At 43.8% G+C, this 24,346-nt stretch overlaps 10 protein-coding genes across 13 annotated transcripts; 6 read left to right on the top strand and 4 right to left on the bottom strand.

Annotated features, from left to right (window-relative positions):
* The first annotated feature begins 240 nt into the window (after window positions 1–240).
* On the top strand, window positions 241–1,783 carry LOC120450282. Its single transcript, XM_039633199.1, has 2 exons — window positions 241–394; window positions 602–1,783. The coding sequence occupies exons 1-2, from the start codon at window positions 259–261 to the stop codon at window positions 1,735–1,737; spliced, it is 1,272 nt and encodes a 423-aa protein (XP_039489133.1). The 5' UTR covers window positions 241–258; the 3' UTR covers window positions 1,738–1,783.
* A 139-nt stretch (window positions 1,784–1,922) lies between these two features.
* LOC120450284 (trypsin I-P1) lies at window positions 1,923–3,124 on the top strand. 4 transcript variants are annotated; one of them, XM_044006075.1, is made up of 3 exons: window positions 1,936–2,339; window positions 2,423–2,675; window positions 2,726–3,124. In XM_044006075.1, the coding sequence occupies exons 1-3, from the start codon at window positions 2,047–2,049 to the stop codon at window positions 3,122–3,124; spliced, it is 945 nt and encodes a 314-aa protein (XP_043862010.1). In that variant the 5' UTR covers window positions 1,936–2,046. The 4 variants fall into 4 exon arrangements, with proteins under 4 accessions (XP_043862012.1, XP_043862010.1, XP_043862011.1 ...); XM_039633201.2 differs by having other exon boundaries at window positions 1,948–2,339; window positions 2,399–2,675; XM_044006077.1 differs by lacking the exon at window positions 2,726–3,124 and having other exon boundaries at window positions 1,923–2,343; window positions 2,423–2,562.
* Window positions 3,082–5,291, bottom strand: LOC120450281. Its single transcript, XM_039633198.2, has 2 exons — window positions 5,126–5,291; window positions 3,082–4,247 (listed from the first exon to the last, which is right to left on the bottom strand). Exons 1-2 carry the CDS (start codon window positions 5,289–5,291, stop codon window positions 3,121–3,123), a joined length of 1,293 nt encoding a protein of 430 aa, XP_039489132.2. The 3' UTR covers window positions 3,082–3,120.
* Window positions 5,292–8,741: 3,450 nt separating this feature from the next.
* Window positions 8,742–10,071, top strand: LOC120450285. The gene is made up of 4 exons (XM_039633202.2): window positions 8,742–8,950; window positions 9,007–9,099; window positions 9,171–9,413; window positions 9,468–10,071. The coding sequence occupies exons 1-4, from the start codon at window positions 8,836–8,838 to the stop codon at window positions 9,881–9,883; spliced, it is 867 nt and encodes a 288-aa protein (XP_039489136.1). The 5' UTR covers window positions 8,742–8,835; the 3' UTR covers window positions 9,884–10,071.
* Window positions 10,072–11,647: 1,576 nt separating this feature from the next.
* LOC120450279 lies at window positions 11,648–14,340 on the top strand. The gene is made up of 4 exons (XM_039633195.2): window positions 11,648–11,861; window positions 12,187–12,892; window positions 12,992–13,852; window positions 14,094–14,340. The coding sequence occupies exons 1-4, from the start codon at window positions 11,648–11,650 to the stop codon at window positions 14,338–14,340; spliced, it is 2,028 nt and encodes a 675-aa protein (XP_039489129.2).
* Window positions 14,312–17,497, bottom strand: LOC120450278 (pre-mRNA-processing factor 6). Its single transcript, XM_039633194.1, has 4 exons — window positions 17,298–17,497; window positions 15,712–17,230; window positions 14,672–15,625; window positions 14,312–14,598 (listed from the first exon to the last, which is right to left on the bottom strand). The coding sequence occupies exons 1-4, from the start codon at window positions 17,393–17,395 to the stop codon at window positions 14,374–14,376; spliced, it is 2,796 nt and encodes a 931-aa protein (XP_039489128.1). The 5' UTR covers window positions 17,396–17,497; the 3' UTR covers window positions 14,312–14,373.
* A 262-nt stretch (window positions 17,498–17,759) lies between these two features.
* On the top strand, window positions 17,760–19,626 carry LOC120450280 (COP9 signalosome complex subunit 1b). Its single transcript, XM_039633197.2, has 2 exons — window positions 17,760–17,920; window positions 17,993–19,626. The coding sequence occupies exons 1-2, from the start codon at window positions 17,888–17,890 to the stop codon at window positions 19,535–19,537; spliced, it is 1,578 nt and encodes a 525-aa protein (XP_039489131.1). The 5' UTR covers window positions 17,760–17,887; the 3' UTR covers window positions 19,538–19,626.
* Window positions 19,627–19,740: 114 nt separating this feature from the next.
* LOC120450283 (corepressor interacting with RBPJ 1) lies at window positions 19,741–21,081 on the bottom strand. The gene is made up of 2 exons (XM_039633200.2): window positions 20,888–21,081; window positions 19,741–20,809 (listed from the first exon to the last, which is right to left on the bottom strand). Exons 1-2 carry the CDS (start codon window positions 20,957–20,959, stop codon window positions 19,793–19,795), a joined length of 1,089 nt encoding a protein of 362 aa, XP_039489134.2. The 5' UTR covers window positions 20,960–21,081; the 3' UTR covers window positions 19,741–19,792.
* Window positions 21,082–21,129: 48 nt separating this feature from the next.
* Window positions 21,130–22,141, top strand: LOC120450286 (gametocyte-specific factor 1 homolog). The gene is made up of 2 exons (XM_039633203.2): window positions 21,130–21,381; window positions 21,440–22,141. Exons 1-2 carry the CDS (start codon window positions 21,202–21,204, stop codon window positions 21,773–21,775), a joined length of 516 nt encoding a protein of 171 aa, XP_039489137.1. The 5' UTR covers window positions 21,130–21,201; the 3' UTR covers window positions 21,776–22,141.
* Window positions 22,142–22,818: 677 nt separating this feature from the next.
* LOC120449601 (60S ribosomal protein L26) lies at window positions 22,819–23,755 on the bottom strand. The gene is made up of 2 exons (XM_039632168.2): window positions 23,604–23,755; window positions 22,819–23,437 (listed from the first exon to the last, which is right to left on the bottom strand). The coding sequence occupies exon 2, from the start codon at window positions 23,421–23,423 to the stop codon at window positions 22,974–22,976; it is 450 nt and encodes a 149-aa protein (XP_039488102.1). The 5' UTR covers window positions 23,424–23,437; window positions 23,604–23,755; the 3' UTR covers window positions 22,819–22,973.
* Between the last annotated feature and the right edge of the window lie 591 nt (window positions 23,756–24,346).

The raw sequence follows: 24,346 nt of genomic DNA on the forward strand, positions 1-24,346 counted from the left end.
TCCACACGGACCGCAGGTATTTAATTGGGCCCACACTCGGGAATACGCCTAATCATGGGGGCCAAAACTAATTAAATGATAATGCCGGCGGTGGGAAATAGGCAGCCGAATCTGGGGACACGTGAAGCAATCAAAGCATCAACAAGTGCCGATATCAACCCGCAAACACGGTCGCAATCAGGGGAATCTAATCAATCATCGGAAATCCAGCAGTTTAAAAGCACCAGGCCTTCCCGAGGGCCAAATCAGTTGCGAAACATGAAGTGTGTTGCGTTGATTGCCTTGGGTGGCCTCTTCTTGGCCAGTGTGCAGGCCAGAATCCTTCCCGGGGAGGATCTCCTCTGGGAGCTGCCCGAAGTTCCGGTGGTGGTCAATGAGATTGAACCCCGAGAAGGTGAGTTAGGAACTAAGGTCCCAAATAAAATGTATTTTGTTCAATTACAATTCGAGAATTATTAAAAGTATGGGGAATGTTCTTTCAATCAAGATATTGTTAAACTCTTTAAAATAATTGTAAAGTATTCTTTCTGTCTAAAAAACTTTCCGTCTTCAACCATTAATTATCCAAAAAGATTGTAATTAAAAATCCTCTTTATCGTAGCTGGTTGTTCAATTAAGATCCGCAGCTCTGAGCTGAAGGATCCCCAACCCCTGTTGATCAAATCGGGCACCTCTGAAATCGCTGGGTTCTCGGACACCGGCTATGTGGATGTGGATAAGGATAAGACCATTGAGTTCCACTGCACCAGCAGCTTGGCTTCCCCTCTGTCTGGAAAATCTGTGACCGCCAAGTGTGTGGGTGGCACCACCTTCAAGATTGACGATAAGGAGCACGATCTGTCCGCCATCAAGTGCACATCGTGGCCTGCTTTTGTGGGCAAGAAGTCCGGATCCAGCTGCAATGGTGGCACCACGCTAATTAAAGTAGGCTTTGAGCTCTCCGGATCACGATTTGCGACGCAGTATGAGGTGTGCTTCAACGAGGACGAGGAGGTGACCAGGTACGTCTACCATCGCCTGGAACCGGGAAACAATTACTATGCCACCGGAGTGGATCGCATTACCTTTGGAGCCGGCGGCTACTTCGCGGGTAAGAATGTGGACAAGCTATATACGCAGGCTGTTCAGAAGGAGACCATCGACAAGGAGCTGGACATGGATTCTTCCCATTTCTTCGATTCGGCAAAGAACATCTTTCTGGCCCGTGGTCACATGGGTGCCAAGGCTGACTTCGTATTTGCCCCAGAGCAGAGGGCCACCTTCCTGTTCATCAACGCGGCTCCTCAGTGGCAGACCTTTAATGCTGGTAACTGGGCTCGCGTGGAGGACGGCGTTCGTGCTTGGGTGGCCAAGGAACACAAGCACGTGGAGTGCTGGACAGGAGTCTGGGGAGTCACTACGCTGCCCAACAAGAATGGGGAACAGAGGCAGCTCTATCTGTCCCACGATAACAACGGCAACGGCCTGATTCCAGTTCCCAAACTGTACTTCCGAGTGGTCATTGAGCCTTCCACCAAGAAGGGGATCGTTCTGATCGGCGTCAACAATCCCCACTTGAGTCTGGACGAGATCAAGCGGGACTACATCCTTTGCACGGACGTCAGCGACAGGATCAACTGGATCAGCTGGAAGAAGACCGACATCACCGCCGGTTACTCCTACGCCTGCGAGGTTCCCGAGTTTCGCAAGAAGGTGACGCACCTGCCTGACTTTTCCGTCAGCGGACTGTTGGTCTAATGTTGTTATGTTTGAATTAAAAAATACCACTTATAGTTAAAAACAATTGAATTGGTTGTATATTTTTTGCTAAGGGAAATTATGCACAAAACGGAACGAATTTATAGATTTTTTTTGGAATGGATTCGTTTGTACTAAGCACTACAATTTAAAGATCACATTGCTTCATTCCATCATAACCATTTTGGGAATTTGTTTTTGGTTGAGACCAATTTTTTGAAATAATAGCATAAACAAAGCTGCCTTCTCTTTTATATAAAAAATTAAATTAATGCATGTTTTAACTGTCAAATTATTTACAATTTTCTGATGTCGCTGGTGAAATATGGAGTACCCAGAAAAATCTTCAGTTTCCTGCTGTTTCTCCTGTTGCTTTTGCCGATCCTTGACGCCAGTGATCCGATTGGCAGTCACTTCGTCCGCCGGCGGGCTAAACGCCTTTCCAGTCCATATTTCGACAAGGAGAAAACGTTGGTGCTGGCCAAATATGTGGTCTCCATTCGATCACGAAGACCACACAAGTTCTTTGGCGACAATCACTTCTGTGGTGGCGTGATCATATCGAGAACATACATCCTCACCTCCGCCCACTGCGCCATGGAGTAGGTATAGAAAAGATCGTTATATTTTTGATTGTCACCTCCTTTAACCAATACAAAAGTAAACGCAAGATTATACATCGCAGTCGGCTTTTGGTAGTTGTGGCGGGAACCACAAATCGACTGAGATCTCGCGAAGGACTCTCGTTAAGCTTGGAGGTGAAGAAGATCTTTGTGCCGGACAATTTCACTGTCTTCAATACAAACAACATTGCGCTGATGATGCTGGCAAAAAAACTGCCCTCGGACAATCCGCTTGTGGGTGTGATTAAACTGCCTACGGCTGATCCAAAGCCGGGTATGAACTACACGGTGCTGGGCTGGGGAAGGATCTTTAAAGTAAGTAGTGGTAGCTTAGGAACTATTATCAGGTCCATTATTAATTACAGGGCGGTCCTCTGGCCTCCGACATCCTGCACATTGACGTGGAGCTATTGCCCCGGGAAATCTGTGAGAAGAAAATCCACATGTTCAAGGAGGAGATGATGTGCGCCGGAAACCTGAACAACAGTATGGACGAGAACCCTTGTGCCGGTGATACCGGGAGCCCGCTTATCCTCAACGAAACAGTCTTTGGTGTGGTTAGCTACCGAGTAGGATGCGGATCTAAAACTTTGCCCTCTATTTATACCAACGTATACTTGCATATGAACTGGATCGAAGAAATTATGAACAAGAATGAAGCGTACCGATTGTGTTATACTCCCAACTATCTATTAGCCACCATTGGTATATTCATTGGAAATAAAATTCTAAAGAGTTGTGGAATTTATTTGAAGACCACTTAGACAAGGAGACCTCCCTTGGCGGTCAAAGCGGGCAGGTGCTTTACGGTTTTCAGGAAGTCGGCCACCTCGCAAGCATAGGACCAACCGGCCTTGATGTCTGTGGTCTTCCAGTTGATATAGGTCACCTGGTCGCTGACATCAGTGCAGATGACATAGTCGCGCTTGATCTGCTCCTCGGTGAGATGGGGATTGTTGACGCCCACGAAGACAATGCCCCTGTGGGAGGAGGGGTCGATGACGACGCGGAAGTAGAGCTTTGGCACCGGGATCAGGCCATTGTTGTTGCCATCCTTGGCTAGATAGAGCGGGGTCTCCACACCCTGGTTGTTTGGCAGAGTGGTCACGCCGTAGACACCGGTGTAGCAGTTCACGTTCAACTTGTTCTTGGAGACCCAAGCCCTCAGACCGTCCTCCACACGAGCCCAGTTTCCGGCATTGAAGGTCTGCCACTGAGGAGCAGCATTGATGAACAGGAACGTGGCCCTCTGCTCGGGAGCATAGTCGAAGTCAGCCTTGGCACCCAGGTGACCACGGGCCAGGTAAACATTGCTGCCACTGTCGAAATACTTGTCGGCATCTCCGCCCAGTTCATTGTTGATGGTCTCCAGCTGGGTGACTTGGGTGTACAGTTTGTCCACGTTCTTTCCATTGAAGTAACCAGCAGTTTGGAAGGTAATCCTAGAAACTCCGGTCTCGTAGTAGTTGCTTCCGGACTCCAACTTGTGACGAGTGTATCGGGTCACCTCCTCCTCTTCGTTGAAGCAAATCTGCATCTGCTCGGCAAACCTCGATGACGTGATCTCAAAACCTACCCGGATCACAATGCCACCGTTGCAGGTGGCTCCCGACTTAACAGCCTTGAATCCTGGCCAGGATTTGCAGTACAGGTCCTTGAACTCGAATTGAGATCCACCCACGCTGAAGGTGGTTCCACTCACACAATTGGCCGTAATCAGATTCTCGGAATGAGTGTTGAATCCTGAGGGACACCACAGCTGCAATGAGCCGCCGGACTCGAATTCCATCACACCGACGTCGGAGAAAGGATAGAAGTCCTCGGAGTCGGTTTTCAAATACACTGGCTGGGGACTTGGCAATCCTCCGCGAATGGTTACACTGCAGGCTAAAGAAAATATAAGTTTTCAACATTACTAAAATGTTACATCCAAAATAATTTACATGGTTGGAAGAAGAGACTCTTTCAAAGATTGCAAGAGAAACATTAAAAATTGTGTTAGTGACAGCTTTGGGTTGTTTATGTACTTTTTAAATCCAACTTACACAAATTCTAAGTCTTTAGAATTTCCATGTTAATCTAAGTTTTCTAGCTTTTATAGTTTTGAGGTCTCGACGTTCAATTCTGATTGCGTTTAGTAACGGGTGTTTTTTTTAGAGGTATAGAACTTTAAGTTGGCATTACTGTTCAAGATGGCGACCGATTTAACAGCTGTCAAGTGATTTATTCTCAGTTTGGTTTGGCAATTCGTCATGCGTGCTTACAAAATCCAACTCGTGCAAGAATTGAAACCAAACGATCATCAAGCAAGGCGTAGATTCGTCGAATGGCCAAACGAGATTGCTGTTGTTCCCGATTTTCATAAGCTCCAAGATCTTGTGATTTAACACCGCTAGACTACTTTTGTGGGCTATGTAAAGTCATTGGTCTATGCGGATAAGCCACAACGCTAACCATTTGGAAGACAACATTCGCCGTGTTATTGCCGATATACGGCCAATATTGGAAAAGTCATTGCAAATTGGACGTCCAGATTGGACTACATCCGAGCCAGCCGTGGCGGTCATATGCCAGAAATCATATTTAAAATGTAATGCCAGAAGATTATCTTTCATGTCAATCGAATAATCCATCGTTGTTTTATTGCAATTTAAAGTTCTATACCTCTAAAAAAAACACCCTATATATACAATAAATTCAATAGTTATAGGAACTTGAAAATAATTACGTAGTAGTATATACGGCAACTAAGTTAGATCACCTACCTCCTGCACGACCCACGGGCTGAGGAGGTGCCACAGCAATCCGTTCGAAGATCCCATCATCCTCGACCACTGGAGGAAGCTCCACCTCCGGATAGGGAACTCGAGCCCAGGCAGCCGGAGCCGCCAGCAGGCCAATGAACAGCAATGAGAATCGGATGCACTTCATTTCAGATTTAACGACCAGAAGGTCCCCGCGACATCTTTAAATAGTCCCCGACCATATCGTGCAAATTAATGAAAAATAGTTAATGAAACCAATCTCGCCATTTTGACCATTATCTCTGCAAAACAATACAATATTGGTCTTATCTATTCACGTGAGGCGTCGAACTCATTCATTCGAACTTAATTGCTTTGAGACACTTAGTGCTTCAATTATTTTGTGGACAAGTGGGGAAATTAAGGGAATTACCCAAACAATGCAGATAATTTGTACCTACAAAAATAGAACGAGTTTTTTACACGTTTCAACCAAAAGTATATTTTTGGCGTTCTTCTGGTATTACATTTCATATCTTATCCAATGATTTGGAGTACCGGTTTCTAGGACTTCACAGGGTACAATCTCTTAATTACTTCTAAAACACTTTTGATTTAAGAATGTAGGTATTAAGATCTCCATGCATTTTTTTAGTTTGCCATATTTTCATTTCAAATATAATATACATTATAATTAATCCAGCTCATTTTCTTCCCAGTTATGACATTTTCGCCAATCAACAGTCATTTATGATTGGCCATTTAAACTAGCAGTTGATGAGCTACAGAGAACGTCTGACGCCTAATTAAGTTATTTAATCAGCATTTAAGGCGAGTGCTCTGCCTCAGGTTCTCCTTTCAGTTAGCAATAATTTATAATCAACAAGTAATTAAGGCTTATAGCCGCAGCAGGATTTGAATTTCTGGTAGCGGTTGGAATTTCCTAGGCCTTTCAAGGATATCGAGAAATGTTAACGTATGAACTGGGCTGGACTGGGAGACTGGGGTAAACTGGTCCCAAAAGAGCCAAGGGAAGTGCTCGTTAATCATTATCTGGCGCCACCTAGCGGCAGCTCCCCGCCCTCTGAGGTCATTTATCTATATCGAATCAATTAGCGAACACCTTGAAGCCTTCGTTGCTGAAAATGGGGAAAAGGCATGGCAGCCACGTTCTCCTTTGTACGGATTTCCTTTCGTCCTTGCTACGTGCCAATTTGGCTCGTTTTGTTCGCTCATTCGTAAATCTAAACAAATCATCAATTTTCACAAATTATACGCGATACCCATCTGCGCTGTCCGGGCTTTTGGTTGTTTCTCCGTATCCGTCCAAGTTACCGTATCCGGCTGAGGGTCCTTTTCCTTGGGATTGGGGACTAATTGCCCGACTATCTGCTTTCGCTGCTTTTCCGGCCATGCGACGCTGTTCATTTTACATTCCATTAATTAATGTCAATGGCCGACGAACTTTGACATATTGAGCTCTATTTTATATCCCTCTTGATGTCTCCAATAGGGACTTCGTTGGGTTCGAATAATGGAGCATTTACTGTAAGATAAGAGTTTGCTTGATTGAATTCGGTCCGCAATTTGTGGAAACGTCGCATTTCAAATTATATACCTGAAAAACCCCGTAGGCTGTTACTTTCATAATTGCATAATTAGTAGAGAATGATGTAATTGTTGTTGCCTATTTATTTGAATTATTTAAATTTTTTAACTCTTTATCTTATTTGCCAATTGAAATTCCGCTCATTGAGCTAAGGAATGTCTGTCTCAATCAAACACATTTTACCGAGGCCTTCCTTTAGATTTATCTTTCTCTCCTCACGTCATAAATTATCGTTTCAAATTTATGAGTTTCCAATCAATATTAATTGCCCAACATATACTTCAGAGCATTTAACTTGAATCGCTTTCACCGCACACACGATTTCATCCTATCGCACGACAAACAGGCATAAAATACTTAAATGAAAAGCGGAAATCGAGTAAAAAAGCACGCAATTTAATCCGAATGTTAGTCGATCTGACACATTGCATTGAGGAGCTTTGCACCATTTAAAGGTCCCAGCCCTTGATAAATGGCCCTTATTAATAACATATGTACGTGTGGGCGTGTTCTGTATCTCCGAGGGTGTGTTCGAATCCATATACTGTATATACTGAGATACCTTTGATTGATAAGGCTGCCTAAGCGTGTTTGCCTAAGGCTGAAAGGGGGAGGAAAGGTGGCACGAGGTGGCAAACGGTGAACGGGGAGGGGCTAACGAATGAACGAGCGATTTTGCACCTTTTCAACAGGTTTCCCGGCCCTCTTATGTTCAGGCAAATTGAAAACGGGCAGTCAATAAAGCTGTAGACAGTCAGACATGCCCAAGGGCTAGACCAGGATCCTTTGAATGGATACATTTGCATTAGGGTGAACGAAATCTTACCAATACAAGACGACTCTTACGAATTGTTACTAATTTTTTGTTAGAACTTTAAAAAAGTGCGAAACGCAGTATGCGATTTCTTATGGAAATAAAAATATATGGAGGTAAAAGTAAAAAAAACCTAGTTTAAAATAAATACTATTTATTTAAATTGATTTGTATTATTTAATTATTATTCTCCCATTACTTTTTTTTATTGAAGGTTTTGACTTTAAGGGCAGTAAAGTGGTCCACCCTTATGTAATTCAACATGTATGCCTGCGCAATGATGGATTAAATGTATTTCAAAGGCGTGAAAGCCAAAAGGTAGCACAAAGTAGCACATTGTGGATGCACAATAAACATCATACTTCAATTTAGCTTAGCCTAGTGTTACGCAAATACAGCCTTCAAAATAATAGACCCTAAAGAATACAAAACACCACAAAGGTAGCAAAGGTTACAGCGACTCTATAAATACCGCACACTAATTGTCAAAGGCCTCAGGTCTTTTGTACCCTATGCAAATCAAACACAACCGCCACAATCTTGGGCAGTCGAGTGAAAGATCTCCGATAATTGCAATGCCTTCAAAGGCTAAACCCTTCCACATGGAACGCAATCTACATGGAAAATGGGTCACCAGCCCAACATTCAGATTTGCATTAATTTAAGCTCAATAAGCCCAACAAACAGCGGATGAAAGGCAAGCTCTATTCGCTTGAGAAGCAATCATAAACTTGTTCATCCCATATGGATTACACAAGTACAAAAGAGATGGGAGCAAAAAGTACAGTGAAGCAAGAGCGAGTAATAAAAAATGTACTGACCAACCGAACCCACAGCGTGAAAATTATAAAAGTAGTTGAACATGACAGGCGCACGTCCAAAAGAATGAGCGAAATGATTAATGGACTGCCGCCATCTAGCGGTGGCAATTACTCACAGCAAAGAATGGCCGTTAGAGTGTGTAGCACAAAGTTAAAGTCAAAAACTACGAAAGAAAATTCCCAAAAATTATAGAAAATGAAAAAACCAGATGACAAATTTTGAGCTTCCTCCTAGCAACATTACAAACTTATTATTGCTTAGATTAGGCTTCAATTAATGTACTGTATCTTTAATTTAGCGTTAACTTTCTAGATTGAGAATTGTATTTCATAATGGAATGTTTAAAATCTTCAGAATAGCAATGACTTTAAAGTTCTTAGATTTATCGGTTTTCTAGGTAGGCTACCAGTTGGCATGTTGGGGAAATTGTAATTTAAATTTCTTTTTTGGAAAATTGTCTTTAAAATTTATATTTCATTAAAAAAAATGCGGCACTTACAAATACTGAAATACATTACCCCGCGGTATGCAATCAACACGGCTTTTACCCAGCGATTAATGTCAAAATCTGATGGCAAGTCTTCTGGTACAGGATCAAAAGGTACATCGGGTGTAAAATACCTATGGAATGCCCATAGTACTGTTGACTCTTTACAGACGCGAAGTGTAAAGATACTAAAGATGCAAAACCTTCAGACGCGATGAAGAAATCTCCTGAAGCAGCTAAGGCGTCCGATGCCGCAAATAAAGGTTAAGAATCGTAGCTTGTGAAATTACATATATAATATATAGAATTAAAAATGAGTGTTACTTCCGTATAGGGACAACGCCGAAAGCGGCTAAGGAGGCTAAAGCTACGCCACCAAAGGACGAAACAGCCATATCGGGAGGCTCAAAATGCCCGCCAAAAACGCCCCCTGCTGCAGAAATTAGTAAAAATAAAAAGAAACTTCAATCATGTGATGATTTGTTACTTGGTAAAACTACTCCGAAGAAGAAGAAACCTCTAACAGCAATCCAAGGAGGTGACCTTGGCTGTCCTGGCAGGACTGGAAAGAAACCAAGTGGGTATTGGCATACAAAGCAGGTTTTATAAAACTGATTGTGTATGTGTTTAGCAATTGTTGCTAAACACTCTAAGCTCTGGCAGAAAATCTCGCTCTTCGGAGTCCTGCCCATGGTAGCCATTCTCACCCTGTTGGTTTTTAGCACTCGATCGGAAGAGGAGCGTCTGGAGTTTAAGAACTATGAACATATGTACAGGCGGACAAAGCGATACTGGTTTAAGGATGGAAATCGCACCGCTTTCCACAATAGTCACTTTAATGCATTGCCTCCAGCAGGATATGAGGACGAAGTGGACGAGAGCGGCATTGGAAAGGATCCAGAGACGGAGAAGGATAAGAAGGCTCGATTGAAAGAATTTGACAAGGTCGTTAAGAACTGGCGCAAACACTCGTCCAAAAGAGATGCCCAACTTAAAAAGGAGGCAGCCGCTGCTGAAAAAGAGGCTAGAAAACAAGAAGCGCAATAAACAATGGTTCCTCATGATTCCGTAAACTTTAAAAATGTGCAAACAAAACTATTAAGAAAAATCAACTTGAAGACGACCATTAATGATGATAATAGCCGTTAAAAAAATTAAACTGTACCATAATAAAAATTCCCAGTCTGGGACCGATGTTTAATATCTGCAATAAAAGTTGTGTTTTCCGAAGGGTATTTCACCCACAAAGGGTACAAAATGTTTGATCAAGGACTGTATTTAATATTTTGATTATATTTTATTTATTTTCACTGCTATCCTTCGGACACGATCAAGGGGCTATCTGAAATTCAGTACCCTCGTCTCAATTGTGTCGCTATTCTTTTAAACTTTAATTGAACCCGGAAGTGTTTTCGGGCTGCACAATCGTTTCCTGTTCGTTTGGCCCATGAATGATTATCCTAGCCAAATGTGGGGCAGGTGGTCCGGTGGCGAGTCCTGATTTATCCTTGGCATGTCTCCCAGCTCGCCCAATCCGTGTGATAATCTGGTGTTGCAATCAGCGCCATATCTACGTACCATGCCACAAATGGCAGCCACTTTGTATTGCCTTTGTTTCCGGCCGTTTCGCCTTCCTTCCGCATTTCGGCCATTTGTTTTTCCTTTTGTTTTTCTTCTAATGGTTTTCCTTTTTGCTGCGCTACGCTTCAATAACTTTTATCACTTTTAATTGGATTTTTCTTTATAGTCAACGCATGTCTTAGAGGACTAACACATGTTCAGATTGTAATTGTGTTAATGTCGTCGGGAGTGGGACCGTTTGCGTGGCCATGTCCTTATCCTTATGTTTTGTCGTTGTCCTGTGACATCGTGCTAATACCAGTTTCTCTATCCTACGCATGTGTGTGTATTTGTATATTGCGCCCACGCTTGATCAAATTTGCTTATATTTTGCCATCTTACTTTTTGATACAGCTTTCTTAATTGCTTCTTAATACCCATGCCTTGAGGCCAAATACTGGCTCTTGCACTGATTTAAGCTTATTTTAAATCGGATTTGTAAAAGAGAATTTGCATGCTTAACTAATCTAAGAGCTAACTTTCTAAGGATGAACAAGATTAATTTTCTCCTATGGCTCAAGAAATTGAGAGTGCTAGTTGTTGGCTTTAATTATGCCAACATGAATCAAGTTGCTTTGTTTAATAAATATTTATAAATAATTTAGAAACTACAATTTGTTGTTGATTTAAATCACCTACATTAGAAATTAATTACTGTTTATAGAATAATAACCAATTCACCGATGGAATCAAGTAAATTGGCGAAATTAAACCCATTGCGAAACTGTCCAATTCCTTTTGGCCCAAACTTATGTGCTTATCCGAAAGCCAAGTCCAAGTCCAGAATATTGGAGCAACTTTCTCCGTTCCGGTCGTCGTTGACACGTAATTGACTTTGTCCGCACTTCCACGAGGACAATTTGCGCACCACTTGCTCGGGCCAATTAAACGCCATCGATGACCAATTGCAGTTGTCGCAAAATTGCTCGCGAAGATTGCCCTTCGTAATGACAGCAGATGTGTGCACATGGACACTGATGTGGATGTCGGTGTGGGTGTGGGTGTGGAAGTCGACGAGGACCGAAAGGAAGTGCAGCGGAGTGTAATCAATGCATAATTTTAATGCAATTCTTGAATGCAATTACTGGCGAATGCCTTTTTGCCTATAAAAGCCGGGGACTCGAATCCCTGAAAAAGCGCGTCCGTGATATGCAAAAGCGAAAGGACAGCAACTCGTTAATACTCGCAGTGATGAAAGTTCAAGTCGCGCGCTGGCTCCCCTTGCTATTTTTCCTGCTCGTCAGTGGGACACCACGTGTCGCTGGCAGCTGGCGGAGCGAAAATTCCAGGCAGGATCCAGACCCGAAAACACGGTGGGGCAATCAGTTGCCGGATATGCTAGTCGCTTACTACCGCCACCACGGCGTTCACAGCCTGATGCTGGTCGTTTGTCACACGGACATTGGTGAATTAACCCTCTGCATGCAATGTGCTGCTGGGGACAAATTTATGACCCAAAAGAACACTGACAAAAATGAGCTAGGATATCCTAAGTTCTTCAGGGATTTTAAAACCCATATTTCGCTCTTTAATTTTGCCAAAAGCCTAATTTTAAACCACGCTACCTCCATCAAGCATACAATTTGTACAACAGATAAAGCGTAAATACTTTTAGACACTTCTATAAATAATATGGTTATCTAACTTTTCCTTTATTATTATTTACCAAAATTCATAATCATCGAACTCTACATAATTTGTTTTCTCTGTGCTCGTTGCTTCCCCTTTAGCGGATTTTCGCCTTTGGACGCTTTGGCAGCACTTCAACCTCAACAATTTCTATGTGCAGGTCAGTTCGGAGACCTCGCTGAGGGACCTGCAGCATGTCGATGCCCTGGGTGAACATAAGGACGCTCCACCGCCCAAGAGTTTCCACGCCAACAACTCCACCCACTGGGAGACGTCCTTCCTGCTCCCCACGCTGCCCTACAAATTGGGCATTGTGCTGCTGGAGTTCAGCAGCGAGTGCGCGTTAAATCTACTCCGCTGGTCTGCGGCATCGGAACATAATTACTTCACCACCAACCGGTTCTGGTTGCTCTTGACCGATGATCCAGGCGATATCGATTTACTAGAGGATCCGGAAATATTTATTCCCCCGGACAGTGAGTTGCGGGTCCTCCACTATGAAAACGATGGCAACTTCTCTTCCAGCTTGATAGATCTGTACAAGGTAGCTGCTTGGAAGCCTTTGAAGAAAACATTTGTGGGACATAGCATTCGAAATTCGCGCCATGTCATTCATGCCTTGCAGCACTTTGGTTCGGCCATAACTTATAGGCAGAATCTGGAGGGCATAGTATTCAACTCGGCTATAGTAATTGCCTTTCCGGACCTATTCACTAATATTGAAGATTTGTCACTAAGGCATATTGACACTATATCAAAGGTTAATCATCGCTTGATGCTGGAGTTGGCCAACAGATTGAATATGAGGTTAGTGAGATTTCACTTCTCTTCTAATTATATTTTATTGTGCTTAGATTATATATTTGCAAACTCCATTAGTACAGGATCGAAAACCTTCCGTTTCAGCTACAATACCTATCAAACCGTGAACTATGGATGGCGGCAACCGAATGGATCGTTCGATGGCCTCATGGGACGTTTTCAACGGTATGAACTAGACTTGGCTCAGCTGGCGATCTTCATGAGATTGGATCGAATTGCATTGGTCGATTTTGTGGCCGAGACTTATCGAGTGAGAGCTGGGATTATGTTCCGGCAGCCACCTCTTTCGGCAGTGGCCAATATATTTGCAATGCCCTTTGAGAACGATGTGTGGGTCTCTATTTTGATGCTCCTGATCATCACGACCGTGGTTTTGGTTCTGGAACTGTTTTTTTCACCACACACCCACGACATGTCCTACATGGATACACTAAATTTTGTTTGGGGTGCCATGTGTCAGCAGGGATTCTACGTGGAGGTGCGGAATCGATCGGCGAGGATCATTGTGTTTACCACATTTGTTGCAGCTCTCTTTTTGTTTACCTCGTTTTCGGCCAATATTGTGGCACTGCTTCAAAGTCCGTCGGATGCCATCCAGTCTTTGTCTGATCTGGGACAATCGCCACTGGAAATCGGAGTTCAGGACACTCAATATAATAAAATATACTTCACAGAGTCCACAGATCCCGTAACCAAGAATCTTTACCACAAGAAGATCGCCTCCAAAGGTGAAAATATCTACATGCGACCATTACTAGGAATGGAAAAAATGCGAACCGGCTTATTTGCATATCAGGTTGAACTCCAGGCAGGTTACCAAATCGTCAGCGACACTTTCAGTGAGCCGGAAAAGTGCGGATTAATGGAACTGGAACCTTTCCAGCTGCCCATGCTAGCTATTCCAACGAGGAAAAACTTTCCTTACAAGGAGCTCATTCGAAGACAGTAAGCATATCTCATATGCCCAAATCATTTCGCTTTACAATTAACTTTTACTTTTAAAAATAGGTCATTAAAAAAATAAAAGTCCGATATTAATTTAAAAGTTTAACTAATCAAAAGTTTCCTATAAAAAGTAATACAGGGAAAATAAATTTCTAGAATCCCTAATATAATTTACATTGTATAACTTGCGCGAAAAAGAAAAAACAATAAAAATCATAAAATACTTCATTTTTACCAACAGATTACGCTGGCAGCGAGAAGTAAGCTTGGTGAATCGCGAAGAGCGGAAGTGGATTCCTCAGAAGCCCAAATGCGAGGGCGGAGTAGGCGGCTTTGTCTCCATAGGCATTACAGAGTGCCGGTATGCTTTGGGGATCTTTGGGTGTGGAGCAGCCGCCAGTTTTGGATTGTTCCTTTTGGAGTTTATCTTCAGATACTTCAAACAAGTTTATCGCATTATTAAAGGTTATAGAGAAATGCAGCGCTAGGCTGCACACGTTTAATCCAAATAGACTTAAAACTTAGATGGGTATGGATAGATCCCGGACAACGGCACGCAGCACCTCCGGTGTCTTAAACTGCCAGTTCTGGATGTTCTTGCTAACCCGACACCAGGACTCGCCGTGCGTGGGTTCTGCAGAAATGCACCGATCGATAACCTCCTGCTGCTGCTGCTCCGTGCCGTGGAGCAATTCGAACTTGTAGAAATACGCCCAAGCATCACCTAGATCTGGATCGATCTTGACCTGAAATAAACAAATGATTAGCTCAGAACATATTTGTTTCTTTTCCTTTCCATAGTTAGTTTAAATTACTTACCGTACGATTAAACCAATCCCTGCACTTGGAGAACTTATGCTCAGACCAGAACAGTTTCGATACAGCCAGCAGCACATGTGGGTCATGCTCGCATTTCTTCAGAGCATCTACTGACTTGGTCTTTCGCTGGGGCTTGGTTTCCATGAAGATAGCCTCCGCCCAAAGCTCGCCAGCATTTGGACATTCCTGCAGAGCTCTGGCCATCATTGTGCTGGCAATCTCCTTGAGACCCGCACGCAGCTCTACCCTGATGGCCTCTAACCAAAGAACAGCCACCTTGGGGTTGCGTAAACGACCTCGTTCCAGAATGGATCGAGCCTTCGTTAGGACTCCTTTGCGCTCTTCTAGATTGGCGGAAAGAATCCAAAGTGGGATGGATGTAGGACACTTTTTCAATCCCTGAGTATAGGTGGCAGCCGCATCATCTGTCCGTCTCTGCTGCTCCTCAATCTGACCCTTCATCATCCACAGTTTGGGGAAATCTGGGAATACTTCCACTGCCTCCTCCAGCAACCGTAGAGCTTCATCGAACTTTTCCAAAGCCCATTCCAGGCGAGCTGATTTCATCATCACCCTTGGCGTCGGTGCAGATCCTCTAGCTTTGGCTAACAAGCGTCTCGCCCGTTCATATTCTGAATTCTCTGATTCCAACTTAACGGCAGCCAACCAGATGTCCTCGGAATTAGGATTGGCCTGAAAAGCCAAAGACAAAATACCTCTCGCGGCTGGAACGTCTCCAGCCATCCATTTGGATTTGGCCCCCATTAGCCAAAGAATCTCCGATTTAGGACAATGAGCAACGGCTCGCTGCAACAAAGCCTCCAAAGATTCGCGGGTGCCATGATTTTTTTCAAAGTAGGCGGCTCGCAACCAGATGCTTTTCTTTGAGGGAAATATTTGCAGGGCGTGAGCGTATACAGCTCGAGCACACTCAAAAGCATTTTCCTTTGCGCACTGAAAGAGGGAAAAGAGATATCGGCTATTTAGTACGCATGCAAAAATGTTTCGTAAAAAGGCGATGTGTGTTTCTAGATACTTACGAATTCAGCATCATCTATCCAAGTCTGCTTGCGATCCTCCTCCTCCACTCCTATTCCAATGACAGCCTTAACAATGGATTGGCAACAGTTAACAGCTCCCGATTTTTCCGCCTCGATGGCCTCCTGGAACCAGTGATCACGGTTGATTTCCACTCCGTTGACCGTCAACGAGGTCAATGATCGATCGATGATCTTTTCCACCATGTGAATATTTCCATTAGCCTCTTCCAACTTCGCAGCTGTGGTCCAAATCTGGCGATCAGTGGGAATATTCTCTCGAGCCTTGTTTAGGACCTTTCGAGCATTCTCGTAGGTTTCCAAGCGAGCGAGAGCCAACCAAAGTTCTACACTGGTGTTGCAGCACTCCACGGCGCGAGAAAGTAGAATACGTGCATCATCGGGATTCTCTAGTTCCACAGCCGCTTTCCACAGGCGAACAGAATTTGGGATATGTTCTAGAGCTTTTCTAAAAACTCTACGCTTGGCTTTAGTCTCCGATTCCAGGTCAGCTGCTTTAATCCAAATCCTAACCGAGGTAGGAATATGACGAGCAGCTTGCGCGATCACCGCTTTGGCTGTATCTGGCGGCTGAAGACGAGCTGCCTCCAGCCAAAGATCCTCAGACTGGATGTTCATTTCGCAGCCCCTCATAATCAGATTCCTGGCCATCTGAACCTTGCCAGTCACCTCTTCCAAACGAGCGGAGGCAATCCAAGCGGGTGGATGGTTAGGATTCGTTTCCCTCACACTCTTGAGCAATAAACGTGCCTTTTTGATGTCGTTTATATCACCACCGTAAGTGGGAATCATACTCTGCAGGTCTGTGAGATAGCCCTTGGGATCCACCACCGTTTGACCTGTCACGGAATCGGAAACCTGTGACAACTTGACGTTCATAAGAGTGTTACGGGCCTGGCCAATCTTTCTCAGATCAAGATCTCCCGTAGGTGTCAGCATGCCAGGAGTGGCTACGCCGGGCACCATAGAAGCCAAGCCCGAGGACGGATCTAACGTAGAGGACGATTCGCCGCCAAGGTTTCTGGATATCAAGCTGTCCGGCAGGGGGGTAAACTTTTCGGCCCTTGGGTTTCGTTGCTTTCTGTTGCGACTATCGCCCACTTCAGGAATTGTGGACCACTCCTCCGATGTAACGCTAGCCAGCGAGCGTTTCAAGTCGCTGAACTGCTGCTGGATTTTCGGTCGCTCCTGGCGGTACCGTTCCAAGTCCTCTCGCAGCCGCCGATCACGATACTCTTTGCGCTTCTCGTCCATTCGCTTGTCTATTGAATCATAGATAGCGTCCGCCTCCTCGTCATCCTTGTCGTACGGATCCTTGGAGAAGAGGGAGCCGCTGTAACCACTAAACTCGTCATAGTTTGAGTCGTTCAAGTCTTCGTCCTCCTCCTCCTCTTCGTCTTTTTTCTTACGTTTGGTGGCCGGCGGAGCATGGCGGTCGTCGGAAACATCGTTGGCGTCACGAGCAGGACCAATATCGGACCGAGTGGTAAATCCCGTGGCTCTAAAATAGGAAATATAGCTTTAGCAATAAGTTTTGTCCCGCCAGAAGTGCCTTTGGTGGAACTCACCCTCGACCAACGCCGGCAACATAGCCCAAAGGAGCTGGAACGCCCAGGAAATGCTTTTTGTTACGGTTGGCTATAACCGCCGCCGTTATGTTGGACATTCTGGCTTACTTCTATATTAATATTAACTACTTTATTTAATTTTACAAACAATTGAAAGTTTACTAATGCGTGGTGCGCTTCTTCTTCTGAATAATGATAGTAAGCCCGTAGTCGGAGATTATAAGAAGTTATCGATACTCGACTGACATTATAGCATGTGCACACACACAGACGCCTTAAATCCAACTTGCAATTTTAAAAATTATTGAGTATAATTTTATAATTAAAACCCATGTTATTATATTATTTGTTTAGTATATTATGTTGCATCAGGGAGATGAAAACATACAAATGTATGTAGTTTTATATCTGCCAATTGGTTTTCTACTATGCAGCTATCATTTATCGACCAGAAGCGTTGGTCACATTGTCCACCTCTAGATTATCGATGCAAAATAATTTGCAAATCGAAAAAATTAATTGACAAATAAACAACAACTTTTCCAAAACTTGTATATTTTTCGAGGACTTTCGTAGCAAATAGAAGCAGGATGCCCGTGCTGCCGATGCCCCCACTCATGCAGGTCAATATTAACCAAAATTGCATTATATGAAGCCATATAAATCGCAAAAATCTGTTATTTCTCCAACAATAGAACGCCGTGGAGCCAATGCAAGTAGACATCGCGCCCCCGAACGAAGACAACGAAAACAACGAGGAGCAACAAATTGTTGTGGAGAACCCCAGCATCGATCTCGAAGTGTACGCCAATCAATATGCCGGAATTGTCCGACTCCATCGCCTAATTTATGTCGCGGACGTCTGCCCGGTTTTAGCGGTGGAGGCTCTGAAAATGGCCATCACTTACGTGCAGACCACCTACAACGTAAATCTCTACCAGGTGCTGCACAAGCGCTTGAGTGATCTAAACGCTGGGAACGCACCCGCGCCACCAGCAAATGCTGCCGGAGATCAGGCAGCAGCATCAGCTCCCGGTCCTCTGCCAGCTGCTCCCCTTCCGGATATCGCCGCCCAACCTGTGGCTCAGGCTCAAGGACAGGCTCAGCCCGCTGGCGAAAAGGATGCTTTCGCCTACGATGCCGCTTGGGTAGACACCAAGATGAAGAAGGCGGCTCTTAAGCTGGAGAAACTGGACTCGGACCTGAAAAACTACAAGTCCAATTCGATCAAAGAGAGCATCAGGAGGGGCCACGATGACTTGGCTGATCATTACCTTAGTTGTGGCGACCTTACCAATGCCCTGAAGTGCTACTCTCGGGCCAGAGATTACTGCACTAGTGGGAAGCATGTGGTCAACATGTGCCTCAACGTAATCAAGGTATCAATTTATCTCCAGAATTGGCCCCATGTGATGAGCTACATATCCAAGGCGGAAAGCACTCCAGACTTCGCCGAAGGCTCCAAGGAGGCTAATGCCCAGGTTCATACTCGCATTGAATGCGCTGCTGGTCTGGCGGAACTGCAGCAAAAGAAATATAAGGTGGCCGCCAAGCATTTTCTGAATGCCAACTTCGATCACTGCGACTTTCCCGAAATGATCTCCACAAGCAATGTGGCTGTCTACGGTGGTCTTTGCGCCCTGGCCACCTTTGATAGACAAGAGCTTAAGCGTCTGGTAATCGCCTCTACATCCTTCAAATTATTCTTGGAACTGGAGCCCCAACTCAGGGATATAATTTTTAAGTTCTACGAAAGTAAATACGCCTCCTGTCTGACGCTTTTGGATGAGATCAGGGATAACCTGCTGGTCGACATGTACATTGCGCCCCATGTAACCACTCTGTACACAAAGATACGCAATCGCGCGCTAATCCAGTACTTTAGCCCCTATATGTCAGCTGATATGCACAAAATGGCCATGGCATTTAACTCGTCGGTGGGCGATCTGGAGAACGAGGTGATGCAGTTGATATTGGACGGACAGATCCAGGCGCGCATTGACTCGCACAACAAAATCTTGTACGCCAAGGAGGCGGATCAAAGAAACAGCACTTTTGAGCGAGCTTTGATCATGGGCAAGCAGTACCAGCGTCATACCCGAATGCTTGTCCTCCGGGCTGCGATGCTCAAGAGCCACATTCACGTGAAGAGCATTTCCAGGGAAGGTGGAAGCAACCACGGTGCCGAGCTCTGCGTCTCCGCCGGATCCTCGACAACTGCACAACTTGCCCGGATCTAGAGCAAATTAAAAACACCACATAATACCCCATAAATTCTTTAAGCTATGTATATCACACCAAGCAAAATAAATAATTATAGCAAAGCTAACTACAAGAATGAATGATTTCGAAAGTTCCAACCAAAAATGATTTTCTACAATACAGATAAATACTAACATTCTTTATGATGGAAATGATATATAAATTAAATACGATTTTAAAATATGATGGTAAAAATTGGTACAAATTTATTGGTGGATTTTACAAGACTAATTCTACCGCCTGGACCGATCTCTGCGCTCCCTCTCCCTTCTTTGGTCTCTGCTAACGGACCGCAAGCGATCTCTGGAACCGGATCGATCTCTGCGATGTCTACTTTCATTGCTTCGTCGCTGGTGGCTATGATACGAGTCCTTAGACCGTTGATGGCCATTTCGTTTGTCATCCCTGTGATTGTCCTCGCAGTCGCTGCTATCCGAAGATAAAGATGAGTCTGAGTTATCGCTAAGTGAACCCTTTTTATCTTTTCTGCTTGATTTGTCCTTTTTAGATTTCTTTTTCTTGCTATCTTTTTCGTGCCTTTCCTTTTTTGATTTCTTTTTTGAGGGCTTCTTGACGCCCTCGCCCTTGCGCTTCATTCGTTCAATCTTCTCCAGTTTTTTTAACAGCTTTAGCTTTTGTTTCTTAGACAGCGATTTGAGAAAGACGAGTTCTGGATTTTGGTTATTGGCATGGGCCTCCTCCTCACCATCGCTGGGCACAAGTTGATGCTTCTGTTGGATTGTCCTTATGCTCTGTAGCTCCTGGGCCGATCGCTTCATCATGAGTCCATCCTCCTTCATCTGTTCCTCCAGCACGTTCTTGGCCATAATGTCGCTGGCCTCAGTTTCCGCGTGCAGTTTTCGTGCCTCGCTCATGGAAATGCTGTACATGGTGCATTCCTTGTCCGTGTTGATGTGGCCCCACTTGTGGCACTTGAGACAACGCACGTTCCTCACCTGGATACCAAAGGGCTGGTCCCTGATCTCAGTGTCGCCCTTGCAGTACGACTCCCTAGGGGCGTTGTACTTTCGCTGCCACTCGAACTTGTACTCCGGCTCGTTGTCATCCTTTTCGCGTTCCTTTCGAACCCCTGGCGGTGGCTCGTACATAAAATTAACGCTCAGCTTATCTTTGCTGTCCTTGCTGAGCATTGCCTTGTTCTCGTGCAGATTCTGCTCCTTTTCATATTGATTTCGTAGTTCCTCCTGCTTCTTTTTGTACGCCTCCGCCTGCTGCTCAGCCATCCAGACCTGCAGAAGGTAATCCCAATAGTTTTTAGCATCTTGCTTAGAAAGAACATATTTCATCAGGGGCCTGGAGCCACTTACCCTTTTAAGATTGTCCCTGGAGGCAGGGTGGAAGAATTTCTTGCACATGTAGTTATTGAAGCCCTTGCCCATCTTGCTGCTGTGTGTTTTCGCTACTAAATGGCATACAAACCAATTTACAAGTTTTATAAATATTTTCCAGCTGCAATATCAGGGCAATTTATCTGACTTTATCGATAGGCAGATATAAGTATCGCATTTTATTATCGATATAAAAAACAAGTAAATAAAGTGTTGCCGGACTGTTTTTTTACGAATATATTTTAAAAGCAATCTGAAACCTTGAAGTTTATTTGAAGAACCAATTCCTAATCATGATGGATAACTACGACGAATCCGATATGGTTTATTGCCCGTACAACAAGGAGCACAAAATGCTGCGCAAGAAGCTCCAGCAGCACATCCTAAAATGCCGTGTGATCTACAAAGACACGGTGGAACTAATGGTTTGCCCATTTAATAAATCGCATTTGATCCCAGAGCCCGAGTTCTTTGTGAGTACATATACTTTGTAGGTATAATCTTTTAAAGCCCTACCTTCTGCATACCTAGCAACACACCAAATCGTGCGAGGATCGAAATATTATAGTGCACTATCAGACCAGCGCGCCTGCTGTTCTCAACGAAGACACCAGGCACCCCAAGATCGAGTCCGAAGAGAACTGGGACGACGACGACAGTGTGCCCGACTACGATCCTCAGGTCTACTGTTCCACGGCCGACATAGTCAGAGAACCCAATGGGTTGTTTCCTGCCCAGCGAAAGGCTTTCATCGAGCAGGAGAAGCGTCGTCATTTTGGCCAGGATTACAAGGAGGAGAAGCCGCCAAAGGCCAAGTCTCGCTCGGATCCCTACGAGCCAAGAAAGCCCTTCTCAAGGCGCCAGTAATTCGATTCCACCAAGAGTTGCTCCCAGTGCCAAAGAACAGAAACCAAAACATTTTATCGAGGCTTCTACTGCCCTTGTTATTATAACCAAAAAAATCAATGGCCAAAGTGTTAAATTACCATTTTAACATGTGCTGTGACACAAGTATTGCTCGCAGTTCAGATGAGCATGCGACATAGAGCGCCGATCTATGATATTAATCTGAGATAAAAAAAAAAACGTACATATCCAATATTCGCCGCTAGAAGGCTATCAAAATATGTATGCAAAACTATGTGCCTTCTTCCATTAACGATACAAAGCATTTAATTTTTGTTTCTTTTCGAATAAATTCCTATTTCTTCTCCCCTTCACGGTCATAACATACATTTAAGTCGATGCATTTGTCATCAAATATATATATATATATATGCATATGTATGTATATTCTACCTACGATAGGAAAACCTATGGGAATGTTAAAAGGAAATATCTTTGAAACTTGGATCGACTTGGCTTTTGATGCTTATTAAGATGAGAGTATTAGAACTATACGTAGTACTACACGTCGTACGTACAATAAAAGCTGAGATTATTTGACAATGGTATTATTTATTTGACGAGTTTAACTTCAATCAAGCATTTGACTAATGAATTAAGTGCATTCCATCTTAATACACATTACTTATGCGTCAAAATTCAATTAAAATAATTTAAATATACGTTATAAGCAGTTAACTATCAATAACTGAAATTGAAATGAAATTGACAGTTAATTCAATCAGCAGGACAAAATCATATCTTAATACAAACATTAAGCATCATTAAATTAAAGGCATGCATTAATTAAACTATAAACATATAACTGAAAATTGAGAAAATGAAAAATGCCCTCGGCACTAAGGCATCTGAAATGGGATCTAATCAGGCAGGAACCAAACATCAATAATCTACGTAAAACAAACAGCATAGCTCTTTTCAAACTATTACAAAACTATCCAGCTACGTTGGGTTTCCTACACACTTGTCTAAAACTTAATCCATTTAAGGAAAACGCAAACAGATCCAATTGCGAAAATCAACTTTTCTTTATTGTAAAGAATGGCGCCGTTTCCACACGCGATTTTTTTCAGATGTTTTGTTTTTTACACTAAGCGTTACGGTAAAAACAGTAAACAGCGACGTCCCAGTTGTCCAGAGCAGAGTTTTAGCCGGCGATTTACGCGGTCTCCATGGGCTGGGCGGCGGTCTCCTCGGTGTACTTGCCCTTGTCCTTGCCGAGAGCGGCCAGACGACCCTTGCCGCGACGCTCCAGGATGGCCTTACGGTCCTTGTCGAGCTTCAGCTTGACGATCAGCACCTTGCTGGGGTGGATGCCCACGTAGACGTTGGTGCCGTTGGCGTTCTCGCGCTGGATCTTCTCGACGTAGACGACGAACTTCTTGCGGTAGGCCTGGACCACCTTGCCCACCTGGTTGCCCTTGAAGTGGCCGCGGATCACCTGGACCTCATCGTCGCGGCGGATGGGCATGGAACGCACATTGTACTTCTGGCGCAGCTCCTTGGACAGGGGAGCGGACATGAGGCGCCTGCGGATGTGGGAGGGTGCCTGGAAGTGGCGCTTGCGGTTCTTCCTGCGCGACGACGACACGAACGGGTTCTGTTTCATCTTGCTTGTGCGGGCTGTAAACAAGAAATGGGCACTGCTTTATTGGTTGAATCTCCGAAATTCACAATAATTACACGAACGAGTCGTGCGTTGTTTTCTCTGCTCGATTTCATTGTTTATGGGGCATAATATGTGAGGATGCCGGGCCAAAAACGAAATTAATCACGAAAACGCACTCACCGTCGAAAAATCAACGAAAAGAAAGAAATTTGACAGATGGGTCGCGGCTAGCGATGGCAAACAGGCAGAGCTGGAGGTGGTATTTTCTCACGATAGTTGAAGCTGTTATCGGTTGAGTTTGTCTCGTTAAAAATAAATGTTTTGATGTTTTTAAAGGGTTCTAATATCTCAGCTATATGCTTCTATACGTAACTATTTTCGACCGGAATTTTAAAATGAATTACTGTTTTCCTTATGTCCTGTTGTAATTATTGTTTAATTCAATAAGTATCGATGACACTGACATCTCTATGTTCGTGAAACGTCAAACGTGGCATGTGCTTTGCAACACTTTAAAGGAGTATGTCTTTGCTAAGCCCTCAACTTGTTTTCACTGTTATTGTTTAAATTTTCTAATATCGAGAATAGTTAAACAATATTTTAAATATATTATTAAATAATTGGACTCTAAGAAATACTTTATGAATTGGTTTGAAACGATAGTGATATGGGAAAATATTTTAGAACTGATTTTGTAGTCTAAATTAAGTTTGTATTGGAATAAAACCTATTATTTTGTTATACATTATAGTCAAAATTATTGTTCAAACCACGTTTTAAAAGCATTTTTCCTGATGTTAACAAAGCGATAACAAAAAGCAAAAAGCTAGCAAATCCAACAAACTGTGTTGAATTTCGACTTTGGTGGTGAAAAGCTGCTTTCAAAATCTAGCTGCTCTTGCGATCGTTTCTGCTGCTGGAGA

The sequence above is a fragment of the Drosophila santomea genome, chromosome 3L (assembly GCF_016746245.2).
Source record: "Drosophila santomea strain STO CAGO 1482 chromosome 3L, Prin_Dsan_1.1, whole genome shotgun sequence".
Classification (NCBI taxonomy): Eukaryota; Metazoa; Arthropoda; class Insecta; order Diptera; family Drosophilidae; genus Drosophila; species Drosophila santomea.